This window comes from Eumetopias jubatus, unplaced genomic scaffold (genome assembly GCF_037043125.1).
Source record: "Eumetopias jubatus isolate StellerSeaLion01/CBP00866 unplaced genomic scaffold, mEumJub1_p1.0 scaffold_10, whole genome shotgun sequence".
NCBI lineage: Eukaryota > Metazoa > Chordata > Mammalia > Carnivora > Otariidae > Eumetopias > Eumetopias jubatus.
This window is the reverse complement of record NW_028274816.1, coordinates 86543789-86560434: the sequence shown is the minus strand read 5'-3', so window position 1 is coordinate 86560434 and position 16646 is coordinate 86543789. Positions and strand designations below refer to the sequence as shown.

Below are 16646 nucleotides of genomic sequence, written 5' to 3'. Positions count from 1 at the left end.
AATCCCCCAAAGGCAGCATGGAGAGCAGGGATTAGGGGAGATTTAGGCAAGGGATCTGGGAAGTCTTGGGGCCAGGCTCACTCGGGAGCCCATCCTCATCCCTCGGGCCAAAAAAGCTGGTAATGGGCCAGTGTGGGGGCTCCGCTCAGGTGCATCCTCCCGGGCTGGGTCTGCTGGGGTACTGCCCCTGAGCAGCAGCCCCTTCTAGTCTTGGAGATGTGTGTCCCGTGAGGGGCAGGGCTGCCAAGGAGAGCGGTGGCTATGGAGACAGGCACGGAGGAGGAAGTCTGGAACATCAGTGGGCAAAGCCAGGGCAGACCCCAGGGAAGGCAGAGGGGGAGCAGGGGCGGGCCATGAGCTGAGGTAGTCAGGGAGTCACCAGCTTAGCCACCCTTGGTCAGGACTCAGTAGATAACCCCAGCCCCTTTCTTAGTGCCTCAAGTCTAGGGCTTTGCTCCTCTTGCTCAGGAGCCTTTACTGGTGGGAGCTCACATTGGTGCTCTTGGGAGAGACCCAGTTCTCCGCCAGCATTCCTTTCCCAGGGGTGTTCTTTTTCCCAGGACCCCCGACCTGGGGATCTGTGCATCAGATTCAATGTGTGCATCGGCTTCACCTTCAGAAGTTTTGATTCGGTAGGTTTGGGGTGGGACCTGGACATCCACGTTTTTAGAAGCTCCAGGTATTTCTACTACAGACCCCGGGTTGACAACCCCTGATTAATGTGTCACTGGGGTCACTGAAGCTATGTGTGCACTCATTCTTCCATTCATCCAGCTGGTGGCCGTGGGGCCGCTGCTGTGTGCCCGGCACTGTCTCGGCAGGTAGTTGGAAGGATGTGGAGAGGGAAGAATTCAGTACCTGTTTTCAAGGAACTGGCAGTCTGGTGGGAGAGCCAGACGAGTCAATCTATAATGACAGTTCTCCACAATGCAGACCGGGAGCCAGCTTGCCCAGGGTGCTCTTGGAATACAAACCTCTCCCCGTAAGTGCAGTCCTTGGCTTTGGGAAAATTTCCCAATTTCCCAGAGCAGGTGACGTTTGAGCTGAGGCTTGAAGGGGAAGACAATGGTGTCTGGGGCCAGGAGTGTGTGTCCAGGGAAGGAAAGTACATAGAGGTACTTGCACCCGAGCTGGAAAGCACGGCTTGCGTCAGGAATGGAGGAAACGCGGGCGAGGAGGCTGGAGAAGCTGGTGGATCACAGGTCCTGCTCCGGAGTCTGGGCTCGATTGGAAAGATAAACAGGGGTCGGTTGAGGCAATGTGCACTGCTCTGGCTGGATGTTGCAGTTGGCTTGGAAGAGGTGGACGCTGAGGAGTGGGGCGGGGGGGGTGGTGGTCACTGCAGGAGCGGGGCTGTCCAGCTGGGAGGGCCATGCTCCAGGGTTTGGGTCGAATCCACTCCTAGGGGCCCATGAAACAGCAGTGCAGCCGTTGAGTAAACAGGTCAGCATTCAGGGCTGTGCCTGGAGGTAAACTTCAGGAGTTGGAAGCTTGGTGGTGTGGTGGGAGACTCCATGATGGTGGCCAAGGTTGTCTTGGAAACGTACGTGAATTTGTTAAGATATCCTTGGGATGGGCTGTGTGGTGGATGGAGGGGAAAGAAGAGCCAGTCAGAGAAGGAGAAGACAGGGGTGAAGCCCAGGAGTGGGGCTGTCAGTGAGGAGAGGCCAGGCCGGGCTCACACAGGACAGCATGGGTGGTCCCTAGTGCTGCCCAGGACCACCCCATCTATGCCCTGTTCCGCCACCCTCGGTGACAGAAGGCGGCGTCACAGGTCTCTCCCTGGGAGCAGTTGTCCCCTGTCTGAGATTGTGTCCTTCCTGATGCCAGAGTGTCACGATATGCTGCCTTCTGTGAAATGGTGGGAACAGTATTTGGGGTTTTTTCTTAATGCTTTTACCTAGGAACAATGAAGAGCTAGTGTCTCCTTGTTAGTTCCCCTTTCCCCACTTAAAAAACAACAACAAAAAAAACCCCACTATTTTTCGGCTCCTGAAATACACAGATGGCAGCAGAGGTCCATGGGGAGGTGAGGGGCGAGAGCAGTGCGTGGGGCGGGGAGATGCCAATGGCCTTGGAAGGTGGGTTAGGAAACACTGAGTGGAGAAAGTTGCGTGTGTTTCTGTTTTTAACTTGGCCTTGAGGAGTAGGGGACTTTTAACGTGGTGGAGATTTGCGCAAATGCCCTGAGGGCTGGGGGGCTGGTGGAGGAAGAGGAGGGAGGATTCAGGGGGAGGGATGACGAGGGCCTGCAGCCTTGTGATGGAGGGCCTCTCGATGGAGGGCCTCTCGGGGCAGTGCCTTGGGGCCTCCGGGGCGATGCTGAATGCTGCCTGCTTCGCCTGCTTCCTCCAGGGCGAGCCACCCTTGGCCCTGGGCCTGTCTACCCGGAAGGCCCTCGGCATCCTGAAGGAGCAGCTGGAGACGGTGCTGGAGGGACACCTGAAAGAACGGAAGAAATGTCTCACGTGGAAGGTGAAGCTTCTTCCCGGGGAAGCTGGAGCCGAGGTGGGATGGCGGAGGGGCGTGGGAGGCCCGGGCTCAGGCCCGGGAGCCGGTGCTCATGCTGGGCGGCGTGGCCCGACCGAAGCCTCGCTACAACTCAGAAGGAAGCCAGGGCTGCCTGGCGGAGTGCTGTCCTGACCCCACTTGCTGCAGGAGCCCAAGCGGCTGGACCCCAGCCGAGACCAAAGCCAGGAGAGCGAGGCGGCCCCAGGCCGGGTCAGGCGGGCGTGGGAGCAGGGCGGCCAGATTCTAGCAGGATGCTGCCTCCTGGCTCCGTCGCCAGGCCCCTCACTCCCCACTGCCCCTCCCCAGGAGCTGTGGAGAAGCAGCTTCCTGCACCACAGTAACCGCTGTTCCTGCTTCCACTGGCCTGGAGCCTCTCTCATGCTGCTGGCTGTGCTGCTTCTGCTGGGCTGTCATGGGAGCCAGCCGGAGGGCAGGTAACCTTCTCTCACCCAGGGACACCTCCCCCCCCAGCGGCGCTCCCCACCCCCCCTGCCAGTCTCAGTCTGCCTTGTTAGGAACCCTCGGTCCCTTGGCTGGCTGCTGTCAGCCCCCGAACGAGACACTCCTTTCAGAAGGGACTGGGGTGGGGGGTCTCGGATTGGCTGGGTGGGGGATCCCCTCTCCTTGCTAGTACCCCCTCACCTCTTCCCACCAGCCATGGGGTGGAGCTGGTGAATGCCTCAGCACTGTTCCTCTTGCTGCTTCTCAACCTCATCCTCATCGGGCGGCAAGATCGGCTAAAGCGTAGGGAGGTAGAGCGGAGGCTCCGAGGGATCATTGACCAAATCCAAGGTGAGGCTGAGGGTCAGGCATGCTGGGTGGGAAAGGGTGCCCTGTGATGTGTCAGCCCTACGAGCTCTTCTCCTGAGTCCCCACCAGGAGCCCAGCACAGTGGCGTTGCCTACGGTCAGCATTCTGGGGGCTCTTGGCATCCGGAGAGTTAGAAGGCTGCCCTGCCCTCTTTTGAGCAGGACAGTGAGAGCCAGGCACATGCAGGCAGTGGCCTCAGCACGGCCCGCAGGGAGGCTGATGGCGGCCCAGTCGGCTTGCAGGCTTGCTAACCATGGGAGACTAACAGAGAAGACCCTCTCTTGGCAGGAGGAGAGTTGAGGTTTTCTCTTCCAAGTCTGTCCTGTCTGGCGATACTGGGCCAGGGCAGGTAGAAAGATGGGCCAGGGAAGTCTAAGACCCGCAAGAGGCAGGGTTGGGGGCCCAGAGCTGGGAGCCCAAAACGGAGCAGCCCTGTTCCTAAAGAAGGGAGTTGCTCCGTCCCATTTCTGCTCGTTCTTTCATTCAGAGAGTGTTTGTTAAGCCCCAGCTATGGATTGGGAATATTAGGCTCTTCTGAGAGACAGTGGTTCCCGCTTTCCAAGGGCCTGTGGTCTTGTATGAAACACCTAGTGTCTGAAACCTGTCTCGAACCTGACCAGGCAGCGGATGTTTGAATGCTAAGTGAGAAGGGGTTGCTTCATTCTGAAATGATCAGTTAGTTGCAGCCACGTGCCAGGCGTGGGAAGTACAACAGTGATCGAGAAGGATGGGCCCTGCTCCTCGAGAGCTTAGTCTCTTGCTCAGGAACCATCGGTGGCTCCCTCTTGCTTATCAAAGCTGCCCAGAACCTCTGGGCCCGGCTCCAGCCTCCCTCTCCGGACTCTTCTCTTACTGTCATTGTCACCCGAAAGCTCCTCCCCAGTGCCAAGCCCACCACGGACCTCCCTGCTTCTGTGCCCTTGTCCTGCTGTCCATCTGCCCGGCGTGCTCCTCCCTCACTGGGCTCCAGCTGACAGATCTGGCCCATCCTTCAAGACCCATCTTAAACTTAGCTCCCTTTTCCCTCAAGCTGCCTCTGATTGCATCGGCTCCCCTGAGCTCCTGCAGCTAATTTGGGATATTTCCTAATGCCCTGAGCACGTGTTTGCCTTGATTTGTGTTATCTGCCCACATACATCTCTCTTTTCAGTTGCGGCTCCTCCTCGAGGGCAGGGACTTGTGTCATCTTCACCTTTGACCTTTGCATCCCTCAAAGCCCTCAGCAATGCTTGTGAAATGTATTTCAATGGAGTCAGGGTACAAAGAATAAGAGCTTCAGGTGTTCAGAGGGGTAGAAGGGCCTGGGCTGGAGTGGTGGGAGAGGCTTCACAGGGGAGGTGACCTTGAGAGAGGGGTAGTGTTGGAACGGGTGGTGTGGGCCACTGCAAGCCTTCTGGGAAAGGAGAGCAGGCAGAGCTCCACGGCGTGTGCTGGGTGGCTGACGTACGGAGCTGTGGGTGAGGTGGTTTCCTTCCTTCCGTTCTCCTCAGATGCACTCAGGGATGGCAAGGAGATCAAGTGGCCAGATGCCATGTACCCAGACCTCCACATGCCCTTTGCACCATCCTGGTCCCTGCACTGGGCCTACAGAGATGGACATCTGGTCAACCTGCCAGTTGGCCTGTTGGTAGAAGGAGACATCATAGCTCTGAGGCCCGGCCAGGAATCGTTCGCCTCTCTGAGGGGGATCAAGGTAGCTCGAGGCTTTTCTTCTTCCCTGGAAATGCTGTGGGAGCATCTACAGGCAATGGTGGGAGGGTCCCAGGGCTTAATCCTGAAGCTTCCTGGCTGGCTCACAGTCTTCCTGGCAAGGGCTCTGGAAGAATAGAGAAGAGCTGGGGCGCCTGGGTGGCTCAGTCGGTTAAGCGTCTGCCTTCGGCTCAGGTCATGGTCCCAGGGTCCTGGGATCGAGGCCCGCATCGGGCTCCCTGCTCCGCGGGAAGCCTGCTTCTCCCTCTCCCGCTCCCCCTGCTTGTGTTCCCTCTCTCGCTGTGTCTCTCTCTCTCAAAAAATAAATAAAATCTTAAAAAAAAAAAAAAAGACTAGAGAAGAGCTGGAACATCTTTCTCCTTCTTGTCCCGTTCTTTCTTTTCTCTGACCCTTAAGCTGCTAGGAATCCAGTTCTACAACCCCCCCCCACCCCCAGCTGACTCTTTGCTAACCGATGGTCCCTAACCCAGTGAAGTGTCTCCACTTAGCTGGCATTGTCAAGGAAGAGTGGCTTCTGATTGAACCAATGCCCTCCTTGCCCTCCTCCCCTGACTCTCCGGCAGGATGATGAGCACATCGTCTTGGAGCCCGGAGACCTGTTTCCCCCTTTCTCTCCACCGCCTTCCCCCCAGGGAGAAGTGAAGAAGGGACCACAGAACCCCCAGCAGCACCGGCTCTTCCGTGTTCTTGAGACCCCTGTGATTGACAACATCAGGTCGGCTTGCTGCCCTGCCTTCCGTCTGGCCCCTGAGTTCTCTCCCCTGGTGCCTTCGGGAGCAGGGGGCAGGGTGACAAGGAGAGAGCCTGGTTTATACTGAGCCCCCCTTGGGGTGGGCACCTCTGTGGATTCTTTAACGTCTTACGAGAATTCCTAGCCTGGGTGATGATTCTTCCCCCGTTGGAACTCTGAGGGGACAGCTCTGGAGGCTGCCCCGGACCCCTCTCCCAGGGGGCCCCTCGGGGCCAGGGAACAGGAACATGGCCTGACTCAATGATGCCCAGTGCAGGTGGGTGTTTCCGGCCTCTCCCCTGAGGGCTTGCCCAACTAAAGGGTCATCCCTTTCTGCAGATGGTGCCTGGACATGGCCCTGTCCCGCCCAGTCACCGCTCTGGACAACGAGAGGTTCACGGTGCAGTCGGTGATGTTGCACTACGCCGTGCCTGTGGTCTTGGTGCGTGAGGCGGGCCTCGCGGGGCAGGGGAGAGGGCCAGGAAATGGTGGGGGGGCGCTCAGGGCCAGATTCGGGGAAGCATGTGAGTGAAGATGGGGGGACCCAGAGTGAGACGGCCAGTGCTGGGGCTGGGGAGGGTATGAGTGGGCAGAGGAAGGGAAGCCTTAGAGCCTGGGTCCCTCTCTGGGTGGGGGACTAAGGCTGCACTTCTGCTGTTCCCCAAAGGCCGGCTTCCTCATCACCAATGCCCTGCGCTTCATGCTGAATGCCCCTGGTGTCACCTCCTGGCAGTACACCCTCCTCCAGCTACAGGTAACCCCCACCCTTTCCCCTCTGTGATGCTTTGCTCTTTCCTTGGAGGCTGGGTCCCTTCATGGTGCCCTGGCTGTCCCTGCCTCTCTGTAGCCCAGGGGTCCCTCCGGCTTCAGCTTAGGAATGCCTGCTCCCCTTTCCTTCCTGCCCTGGACAGTTGTCACTTTCTACTCAGGGAATGGCTTCAGGGCTGGGGAAGGCCTTCCGTCCCTCCCTCTTTCCAGACCAGCGGCTCTTTGGGAGCCTTCAGTGTGGTTTGTGCTTCCCCAGGTGAATGGTGTCCTGCCCATCCTCCCCCTGCTCTTTCCAGTCCTCTGGGTTCTGGCAACCGCCTGTGGAGAAGCTCGAGTCCTGGCTCAGATGAGCAAGGCCTCTCCCAGCTCCCTGGTAGGTTGTTCCAAGGCATCTTGGTGACGGTACAAAAAGAACACAATGCGGGAGCAAAAAGAGGGTGTCCGCTGTGCCCCAGCGAACAGGTGCCGAGGTCCAGCCCCACTGTGGGCCCCGTGCACGGGCAGGCCCTGAGCAGCTCTCCGTGTGGAAGAGCCTCCAGGCCAGGCCCTGGGAGGCGGGGGGCCGTCCATCCTGGCACTCAGCAGACGGGATTCGGGGACTGCCCAGGTGTCCTTTACCAAAGGCGTCAGGAGGCTTGCTGCTGTGGGGCTCCCACCCTTGCAGCTTGGAGGCCTGTGTGAGGGCGCCTCCCTGAGCTGGTGCCCCCTCTCCATGCAGCTAGCCAAGTTCTCAGAGGATACTCTCAGCAGCTACACAGAAGCTGTCTCCTCTCAGGTACACTCACCTGGGACGCCTTCTGCCCCAGGCCCCTGTAGCCACCAACCTGAGCTCCCTCAAGCTGGCCCCTTCCAGAACCCTGGGACTCCCCTACTTTATGGCCTTGGAGCCTCCTGTCTCATGGGGGCAATGCGCTCTGCCCAGACAAATGCCTCTCCACCCCAACTTCCTGGTGTCCCCGGACTGTTTCCTCTGCTGGCCCCGGAGGCTATCTCTAGGGAAATAACACAGACTTTGTCTCTCCCCCCAGGAAATGCTGCGCTGCATCTGGGGCCACTTCCTGCGGGTGATCCAAGGGACATCGCCGACCCTGAGCCATAGCTCCAGCCTACTGCACAGCTTGGGCTCGGTCACGGTGAGGGCGGGCCCTGTGGGGGGACCCCGCCTCCGCTGGCCTGCTGCCTGGCTGTGTCCGGGTGCCTGCCCACCACTTACGTGGACCCTGACAGGTTGGGGAATGCCAAGCCCCCCCTCCCCAATCCCCATCTCTCTCTGCAGGTCCTGTGCTGTGTGGACAAACAGGGGATCCTGTCATGGCCAAACCCCAGCCCAGAGACTGTGCTGTTCTTCAGTGGGAAGGTGGAGCCCCCGCACAGCAGCCATGAGGACCTAACGGATGACCTGTCTACCCGCTCCTTCTGCCATCCCGAGGTAGAGGAGGAGGTATGGCCGGCTCCTGGGGACCCAGCTCTGGGCCCAGCCAGTGGCCTCAGGGAGGGCGAGGCTGGGAGGGTGAGGGAAGGCTCGAGCACCGTTAGGATCTGCTCCTGGGCCATTCAGGCAGAGCCTCCTCCCCAGACAGTGAGGGGACATAACTCCCTGCCTCCCTGGTCCATGGCAGCCAGCGGGACCCTGGTCCGAGGCCTGTGCTCCGTGTTCTCCTCAGCCCCACGAACGAGATGCCCTCCTGGCCGGTTCCCTGAACACTACCCCGCACCTTTCCAATGAGCAGGAACGTGGCGACTGGCCGGGTGACGGTCCCAAGCCCCCTGAATTCTACTCTCACCACAAAGCATATGGCCGCAGCAAACACCCATCCGGCTCCAACGTGAGCTTCAGCCGGGACACGGAGGGCGGTGAAGAAGAGCCTGGCAAGGTGAGAGGAGCGCGGAGAGCAGCCTCGGGGTGTCCTGGCCTCCCCGCTGAAGGGGCCAAGGGGTGCAGCCCGTCCTGGATGGATGGAGCCAAAGGCACAGATGTGGCGGCCTCCATGCTCAGGCCTCCAGGCTCGGCCAGGCGGGACGGCTTCCTGAGGCCTAATCCAGGGCCTGGGGCCCTTCCAGGAAGGAGGCCCTTTCCCCTTCTCTGGGTCTTACAGATGGTGACTGGTTGGGGCAAGGCCCTTCCTTCTGGTCACAACCTTCTGAAGACAGAAGGCTGACAGCTCCCCCTGGCAGAAAGAGATCCTCCACTGTTTCCTCCCTGCTCTGGGTGTCCTCTTCTTAGGCACTGCCATTGTTGAGCAGAGCTCCCAGAAGCAGCCAGAAGGCCAGCAAGGATGGGGATAGGGTTTCTGGGAGGGAGGGGAAGAGCGTGGGCACGAGCCTGCTCGCTGGGAAGGGGGTGCCTTCTCCCCGACTGAGGCTCCCCTCTCTCTTCCCCATTCCCCTGTGGCCCAGCCTGGGCTGGAGGGCGAGCCCTACGAAGCAGAGGACTTTGTGTGTGACTACCACTTGGAGATGCTGAGCCTGTCCCAGGACCAGCAGAACCCCTCCTGCATCCAGTTCGACGACTCCAACTGGCAGCTGCACCTCACGTCCCTGAAGCCGCTGGGTCTCAACGTGCTGCTGAACCTGTGTAACGCCGGTGTCACCGAGCGGCTGTGCCGCTTCTCCGACCACTTGTGCAACATCGCCCTGCAGGAGAGCCACAGCGCCGTCCTGCCCGTGCACGTGCCCTGGGGCCTCTGCGAGCTCGCCCGCCTCATAGGTGCGCTGGCCCGGGCCTTCGCCAGGAGCCCCGGCAGCTCCTGCCCACCGCCTGGAACCAGGCGCCGCTTGACAGGGCTTCCTAGTCTGGGAAAATAACCAGGGGCGCGGTGAAAGGGGGAAAGAACCGGCCCAGCCTCACGGGGCTTCTCTCCCTGCGAGGGAGGGAGGTGCAGGTGCTCCCAGACACCCCAAATTGCCATCCCTCCCCCCGCAGGCTTCACTCCTGGGGCCAAGGAGCTCTTCAAGCAGGAGAACCACCTTGCGCTCTACCGCCTCCCCAGTGCCGAGATGGTGAAGGAGACCTCGCTGGGGAGGCTCTCCTGTGTCACCAAGCGGCGCCCTCCGCTCAGCCATATGATCAGTCTCTTCATCAAGGACACCACTACCAGTGAGCCTTCCAGGCTTGGCCAGCATCAGGCCAGAACTTCCTGGAGCTTGGCAGGGCGGGGCTTCTTTTAGGCGTCCCTTTTTAGGGGGGACCTGGGCAGATGCGCACTAGACTGCTTCTGGAATCTTCCTCAGAAGTGGAAGGGATTGGATTTGGGGGCTGGTGCTGGGACGGTGGCCACAGAGGTTGGGGACTGTCTGCAGGGTTGCAAGCCCACACATGCCTGGGGAGTTCTACTCCCCAGGGGCTCCCTAGCACCCTTTTCAAGGATGGCAGGGTGTTACCTGAGGCGGGAGTGAGAGGCGGCCGTGGCCTGGGGTACTCATTGTTCAGCCTCGTCTTCCCCGCCTCAGGCACAGAACAGATGCTGTCCCATGGCACGGCTGATGTGGTCTTAGAGGCCTGCACAGACTTCTGGGATGGGGCGGACATCTACCCTCTTTCGGGTTCTGACAGGTGGGTGAGGAAGCACCCCTCGTGCTGATGGCAGACAGCCCCTGCCCTCTGCCCGCCTGGCTCACAGGCATGGGGGCATCTCAGGGCCACTCACCTCACTTTTTCCCCACTTCCCTGGCAGAAAGAAAGTGCTGGATTTTTACCAGCGGGCCTGCTTGTCTGGTTACTGCTCTGCCTTCGCCTACAAGCCCATGAGCTGCGCCCTGTCCTCTCAGCTCAATGGCAAGTGCATCGAGCTTGTGCAGGTGCCTGGCCAGAGCAGCATCTTCACCATGTGTGAGCTGCCCAGCACCGTCCCAATCAAGCTGAGCACGCGCCGTAACAGCTGGAGCTCGGACGGTACCGTGCACGTCTGTCCCGTTGGGGGCCCCCAGCGGGGAGGGCTTCCAGAGCGCCGTGGAATCGATCATGGTGGAGGGAACTGTGGGTGCACTGGACCTGGAGCACCAAGATGGCACTCGCTGTCTGGTGGCGCGGGCAAGTCCCTTAGCCTTCCGTTGGGTAACCAGGTGCTTGCTCTGCCCTCCTCACAGGCTTCTTGTGACCCTCCGGTGCAATAGCAAAGGGCTTTCTTTGAAAGTTGTAAAGCATCAGTATTTATAGACCACTAGGCTTATTTGACCAGACAAAAAGGCCGGGTTGCAATGCTGCTGGAACAGAGCGACTCAGAGCCACCCCACCCCTCCCCCAATGCCACCAAACAGACAGATTCACAGGGTCTTATGACCCAAAAGACCATGAATCGAGGCCATGGCTGAGAGTGAGGGCAGCCCCCTAGCCCTGGACCAGGGCCGGGCTCTATCGTTACTCCTTAGGATCATCACCTGACTGATGAGTACCTTTCGTTGTCTTTTCTCCTGTGTCTGTTGGCTCCTTTATGTATCTGGGCTGTGTGTGTGCGTGCGCATGTGGCTGTGTGTGTGGTCCCCCGGGGCCCACATGCTCATTGATTTGGGTGCGGCATCTGTGTGTGTGGCCTGGGCTGCCTCCTGGAATCTGCTGGTTCCTGGGTATCCTGGCTGGGCTTTGTGCCTTGTGCCTACCTGAAGAAGGGATCGGGGAGGTGCTGGAGAAGGAAGACTGCATGCAGGCCCTGAGCGGCCAGATCTTCATGGGCATGGTGTCCTCCCAGTACCAGGCCCGGCTGGACATCGTGCGCCTCATCGATGGGCTGGTCAATGCCTGCATCCGCTTCGTCTACTTCTCTTTGGAGGATGAGCTCAAAAGCAAGGTCAGGGGGAAAGCCATCCCCCTCTGCCTCTACTGATGCTTTCTCCTGTGGGTTCGCGGGCCCCTCTGTTCATTGCCGTCTGCCTTTTGCAGGTGTTTGCAGAAAAGATGGGCCTGGAGACAGGCTGGAACTGCCACATCTCCCTCACGCCCAATGGTGACCTGCCTGGCTCCGAGATCCCCCCCTCCAGCCCCAGCCATGCTGGCTCCCTGCATGATGACTTGAATCAGGGTAAGGGCACAGGTTTGTGATGGGGACGGGGTAGGTGTGGGCGGTTCCCCCTCCTGGGAGCTACAGCTAGAAAGAAACCCCGTAGCTCGCTCCGGAGAAGCGCGCTCCCTTGGAAAATTGCTCTCGTCTCCCTGCGGTAACTAACAACAGTCGACGGTGGAGGAGAGGAAACCGGAAGCAGGAAGTTCTCTGCCATCTTCAGGGCAAGGAAAGGCCCTCAGAAGGCTGACTCCAAGGTGAAGGACAGGCTTTCATTCCCACAGTGTCCCGAGATGATGCGGAAGGGCTCCTTCTGATGGAGGAGGAGGGTCACTCAGACCTCATTAGCTTCCAGCCTACAGACAGTGACCTCCCCAGCTTCCTGGAGGACTGCAACCGGGTAGGATGGCAGGGTCTGTGCCCCTGGACTCCCTGAGGTAGCTGACTGGCTGGTCCAGAGAAGGGAGGGAGGGAGGGGCCCTTCTCCTGACCCTGAGGCCACTGACATCTCTGTTCTCTTCAGGCCAAGCTGCCGCGTGGCATCCACCAGGTGCGCCCCCACCTGCAGAACATTGACAACGTGCCCCTGCTCGTGCCCCTATTTACCGACTGTACCCCTGAGAGTGAGTACCGTAGCCACGGCTACGAAGGGCTCCCGGTAACCCTAACCCGGTGGGCTCTGCAGGAGATGTTGCTGGCCCATGCGGGGAGCCGAGTAACCTGAGCTGGGAGGAGCCGGGGAACACAGGGGCCTGGAGCTGTGGGTGTGCCCCTTCTAGGGAGTCAGAAGTGACAGTAGTTACATGATACTCACATTCTTGGGGGAGGACTGTCCCCAGAGTGGGTCCTGCTCTCCCCTGTCTCCTGCTCTCCTGCCCTCTGGGTCTCCGCCCAGAGCCTCACACAGGGCTCCACCCGCCTGACTCTTGTGCCCCCCGACTCTGCCCCCTCAGCCATGTGTGAGATGATCAAGATCATGCAGGAATATGGGGAGGTGACCTGCTGCCTGGGCAGCTCTGCGAATCTCAGGAACAGTTGCCTTTTCCTCCAGAGTGACATCAGGTCAGGGGGATGCCCGAGAGTCGGGGCTTGCTTGGGGCTGGGGCGTATTCCGTGGCTGGTCTTGGTATGGTTGGGACCAATGGACCTAGGCACGGTGGGGAGAGAGGGAGTAGGTGCTTGCCTAGTCCTATGGGAGATGGGATGTTTGCAGAGAGTAGCTGATGGCTTATGCTTTCCCCCTACGCTGAGCAGCATTGCCCTGGATCCCCTGTACCCATCCCGCTGTTCCTGGGAGACCTTTGGCTACGCCACCAGCACCAGCATGGCCCAGGCCTCGGATGGCCTTTCTCCCCTACAGCTCTCGGGGCAGCTCAACAGCCTACCCTGCTCCCTGACCTTTCGCCAGGAGGAGACCATCAGCATCATCCGGCTCATTGAGCAGGTGGGGGCTTGGGCAGGCGGAGGGGGCAGGGATTGGGGGTTGCTGCGTGGGGTGGGAAGAGTGACATAGGATCCATCTGGGCTCCTAGGGGCTGATTTCCCTCCAAGAGAGGCTTTCCCCGGCAGTGTCATTTGCCTCCACCCTTTGCTAGCAGGAGCATCTGGGGCATCTGGCTCTTGGCTGAGATTTGTCAGCTATAGGCCCAGCCACAATCTGTCCCTCCCGGTCCCTAGGCGCGGCACGCCACCTACGGCATTCGCAAGTGCTTCCTCTTTCTGCTGCAGTGCCAGTTGACCCTTGTGGTCATCCAGGTGAGCTGGGGCCTGCACAGGCACTGCCCCTCCCCACACGCTCCTCCACTCCAGGCCCAGCTAAGAGTCTGGGGCGGCAGGCTAGGAGGATACCGCACAGCCTAGGGGGCCCCTGGCCTCTGCGGAACCCCCGGGCTTTTGGAGGTGACCCCATTAGCAGAATAGCGGCCCCTGCGGCCCTAGTTCCTCTGCACATCTCTCTGGGCACAGGGCAAGACGGCCCTGGGGCTCCTGGCATCCTACTATTTGACAGAACCTAATCCTGCTTCCTGGGCTCTCCTGGTCTAGTTCCTCTCTTGCCTGGTTCAGCTGCCGCCACTGCTGAGCACCACCGACATCCTGTGGCTGTCCTGCTTTTGCTACCCTCTGCTCAGGTGAGAGTCAGGCTGCCCCTCCGGGTCCAGGCCGGTGGGGCTGGGACGGCACCGAGCAGCCCCAGGAGCCCAGGTCCTGGGAGACCTGCTCAGTGCTCACCACCCCTGGCACAGGAGACACTGGTGGGGGGGACTCTCCCTTGTCTTATCCCATCTCCCCCCAGACCTGCCCTCACTCCCAAAACTCCTGAAAGGCTTCCCATGTGGGAACTGGGGGACAGAGGGTCACAGTCCCCACCCTTCACCAAGTCCCTCCTTTTCAGCATCTCTCTGCTGGGGAAGCCCCCCCACAGCTCCATCATGTCTATGGCCACAGGGAAGAACCTTCAGTCCATTCCTAAGAAGGTAAGCAATGTGGAGCCCTGTGAGCCACGGCCTTTCCTGAGGAACGTGGGTGTGTGTGTGGCGGGGGGGGGGGAAGACTGGAGGGAGAGATAGGGGCTTCCGTCAGAACTTCCCCCAACCAGAGGGGAAGTGGTGGCACAGAGCTGGGAAGGATCCTCTTCCCCTGGGGCCTGCCTGGTTCCTGCAGAGCCCACTGAGCCCGGTGCCAGAGGGGCCGGCGCCCCGGGAGTGACGGACCGCTCTTCTTTCCGCAGACCCAGCACTACTTCCTGCTCTGCTTCTTGCTCAAATTCAGCCTCACCATCAGCTCGTGCCTCGTCTGCTTTGGCTTCACGCTGCAGAGCTTCTGTGACAGCTCCCGGGCCCGCAACCTCACCAACTGCTCCTCCATCATGCTGCGCAGGTGGGTCTGGCCTCGCGACCCCACCCCGGCCCCCCGCCTGCTTTCTCAGGCCCGGCGGGGGGCTGAGTCCACCCCTTACTCTGACAGTCATGCCGACAACAGCGCTCCAGCCTGGTTTGACGACTTCGCCAATGGGCTACTGACGGCTCAGAAGCTCACCGCTGCCCTGATCGTCCTGCACACAGGTGAGGGGCTCCCCGGGAGGGGCCGGTGGGGGCTGTGGATGGGGGGACGTCTGACCCCGCCCCCCCACTGACCCTGTTTTCTCCAGTCTTCATTTCTATCACCCACGTGCATCGCACCAAGCCCCTGTGGCGAAAGAGCCCCTTGACAAACCTCTGGTGGGCCATTACCGTGCCTGTGGTGTGAGTATCTGCAGACGGATGAGGGGGAGGGGGAGGGGCCTTGGCAGGACTGTGGTTTGAAGTCCTGCTTCAGGGAGTTGAGCCAGAGGTCGGATGCTGCCCTCCTTGAGCTACTCGTACTGAGAAAGGCAGGGAAGGAAGCAAGAAGGCCCAGGGTCATGCAAGGCGGCCCCCTCTCCCTGCAGCCTGCTGGGGCAGGTGGTCCAGACGGCAGTGGACCTGCAGCTGTGGACACACAGGGACAGCCGTGTCCACTTTGGCCTGGAGGACGTGCCTCTGCTGACGTGGCTCCTGGGCTGCCTCTCCCTGGTCCTTGTGGTGGTCACCAACGAGATTGTGAAGCTGCATGAGATTCGGTGAGCTACCAACAGGGCACGCCCTCTGGGCTCAGGCTCGTTCCCCAGGCCTGTGGCCTCCTAGGCACAGCTCCCCAGCTTGTCCCCGCTGCCTGGACTTCCCTTCTCCTCTGGGGTCCTGCCCTGTCCCCAGTCTGGGCTTCTGCTCTAACCTGAGCTCTCATTTCCTGCCCCACCAGGGTCCGGGTTCGCTACCAGAAGCGGCAGAAACTGCAGTTTGAAACGAAACTGGGCATGAACTCCCCCTTCTGAGCCACTGGCCACAGTGGTCCTCGTTGCCCAAGGCCCGGGGCTAAAGCCAGACCAGCTTCTGAGTCTGGGGAGTTGGTATCATGAATGTTTCAGGGTTTCCTCTCGCGGCCTATGTCACGGGAGGCCCAGCTCCTCGTCCGACCCATCTGTCGTCCTGATCCCCAGGGCTTACCGTGGAGGAGCTGGTGAGCCGTGGCCTCAGCATCAGGACAGTCTGGTCTTGAATGTATGACCTAGTGCACTTAGCAGAGGGGCCCTTAGCCGCCTCCGCCTGCAGGCTGCCTCCTTTAGGGTCTCTTAGCCCAGGGCCCTCTGCTCTTGGGTCTCCAGGCAGAGCCATGAACCTGGTGGGGCCAGGACCTCAGTGGCAGCAGCCGTGGGAGGTCCAGACAGACCACCGTGGAAGGGAGCAGTGCTGGTGCATCCTCCCTGCGCCCCACCTGTCGTCCTGGGGGGGGGGCCTGGAGGTGGTCGAGTACTCCCCCTCCCTCCCTGTGTGGGGGAGCCTCACACTCAGACCCGAAGATGAAGACCCCCTGCCTTGCCCTGGTACCTCTTCCTGTGCCCGCCTTCAAGCCGGCTGGGAGTGCCAGTCGTGGGGGTTTGGCCCAGGGCTCCTTTTGGCCCCCTGCCCTAGTTCTCCTGTGAGAATGTTTTTACTGGTGTATATTTTTTACTGGAAATGAGCCTTTTAGGAATGAATGTAGACTGGTTTGTATTAAAACTTGTAAACCGCTTAAGAAAAATCTGTGGCTGGTCCGTGAGGCAGCCACTCAGGGGCCCACCCAAGGCTTTGGCCGGTGAGGGAGCCCCGAAGGGGAGGGGAGGGCCCGAGCCTTGTTCCTTCCCCACTGGCAGGAGCCCTCGGGTCTGGCCCAGGCGAGAACCTTGGGCTCAGAGGTCCGTGGCACAGATCCAAACACACAGCCCGATCACGTGGAATGACACTTTCATTGGGGTTAGTTAGGGTAAGAGGTTAATGGTTACAGAGCCAGGGCCTGGGCCACCCAGATCAGGCTTCCAGCCCCGAGGCTAATCGTGCGCACTCCTGCCGTGGTCCAAAGCCTCTTCCCCCGTGTCCTCTCAGGCGGTTATAGATAGAATAAATTCCATTTAAAATATATGCATTTCTCTCTGCTTAAAAAATAACATTTACAGTTGAAAAAGTTTGGACTTTGGGGATCTGTTGCTCCCACTCGCCCTACTCCTGCCAGTTTTGCCACACTTGAGGGCAGGAGCAGGGGCGAGCAGGGGCGGGCCGGGGTGAGCAGGG

General features: G+C 60.2%; 1 protein-coding gene across 13 annotated transcripts in view; it reads left to right on the top strand.

Moving 5' to 3' along the window:
* TMEM94 (transmembrane protein 94) overlaps window positions 1-16496 on the top strand; it is a 34198-nt gene extending 17702 nt beyond the window's left edge. For 6 of the 13 annotated variants that reach the window (XM_028112535.2, XM_028112536.2, XM_028112530.2 and 3 more), the window contains 30 exons: window positions 2356-2475; window positions 2818-2945; window positions 3167-3303; window positions 4812-5014; window positions 5595-5746; window positions 6101-6203; window positions 6429-6515; window positions 6786-6902; window positions 7248-7304; window positions 7558-7662; window positions 7806-7970; window positions 8194-8403; window positions 8927-9236; window positions 9453-9626; window positions 9980-10082; window positions 10204-10421; window positions 11132-11313; window positions 11406-11544; window positions 11808-11923; window positions 12047-12146; window positions 12477-12585; window positions 12778-12967; window positions 13201-13278; window positions 13567-13652; window positions 13916-13997; window positions 14252-14400; window positions 14488-14585; window positions 14672-14765; window positions 14951-15121; window positions 15301-16496. In XM_028112535.2, the coding sequence (XP_027968336.2) occupies window positions 2356-2475; window positions 2818-2945; window positions 3167-3303; window positions 4812-5014; window positions 5595-5746; window positions 6101-6203; window positions 6429-6515; window positions 6786-6902; window positions 7248-7304; window positions 7558-7662; window positions 7806-7970; window positions 8194-8403; window positions 8927-9236; window positions 9453-9626; window positions 9980-10082; window positions 10204-10421; window positions 11132-11313; window positions 11406-11544; window positions 11808-11923; window positions 12047-12146; window positions 12477-12585; window positions 12778-12967; window positions 13201-13278; window positions 13567-13652; window positions 13916-13997; window positions 14252-14400; window positions 14488-14585; window positions 14672-14765; window positions 14951-15121; window positions 15301-15373 (4056 nt within the window). In that variant the 3' untranslated portion in view covers window positions 15374-16496. Of the gene's footprint in view, window positions 1-2355; window positions 2476-2817; window positions 2946-3166; window positions 3304-4811; window positions 5015-5594; window positions 5747-6100; window positions 6204-6428; window positions 6516-6785; window positions 6903-7247; window positions 7305-7557; window positions 7663-7805; window positions 7971-8193; window positions 8404-8926; window positions 9237-9452; window positions 9627-9979; window positions 10083-10203; window positions 10422-11131; window positions 11314-11405; window positions 11545-11807; window positions 11924-12046; window positions 12147-12476; window positions 12586-12777; window positions 12968-13200; window positions 13279-13531; window positions 13653-13915; window positions 13998-14251; window positions 14401-14487; window positions 14586-14671; window positions 14766-14950; window positions 15122-15300 lie in introns of those variants that run through there. The other 7 variants (XM_028112532.2, XM_028112527.2, XM_028112526.2 and 4 more) reach the window with 7 other exon arrangements.
* Window positions 16497-16646: the final 150 nt, after the last annotated feature.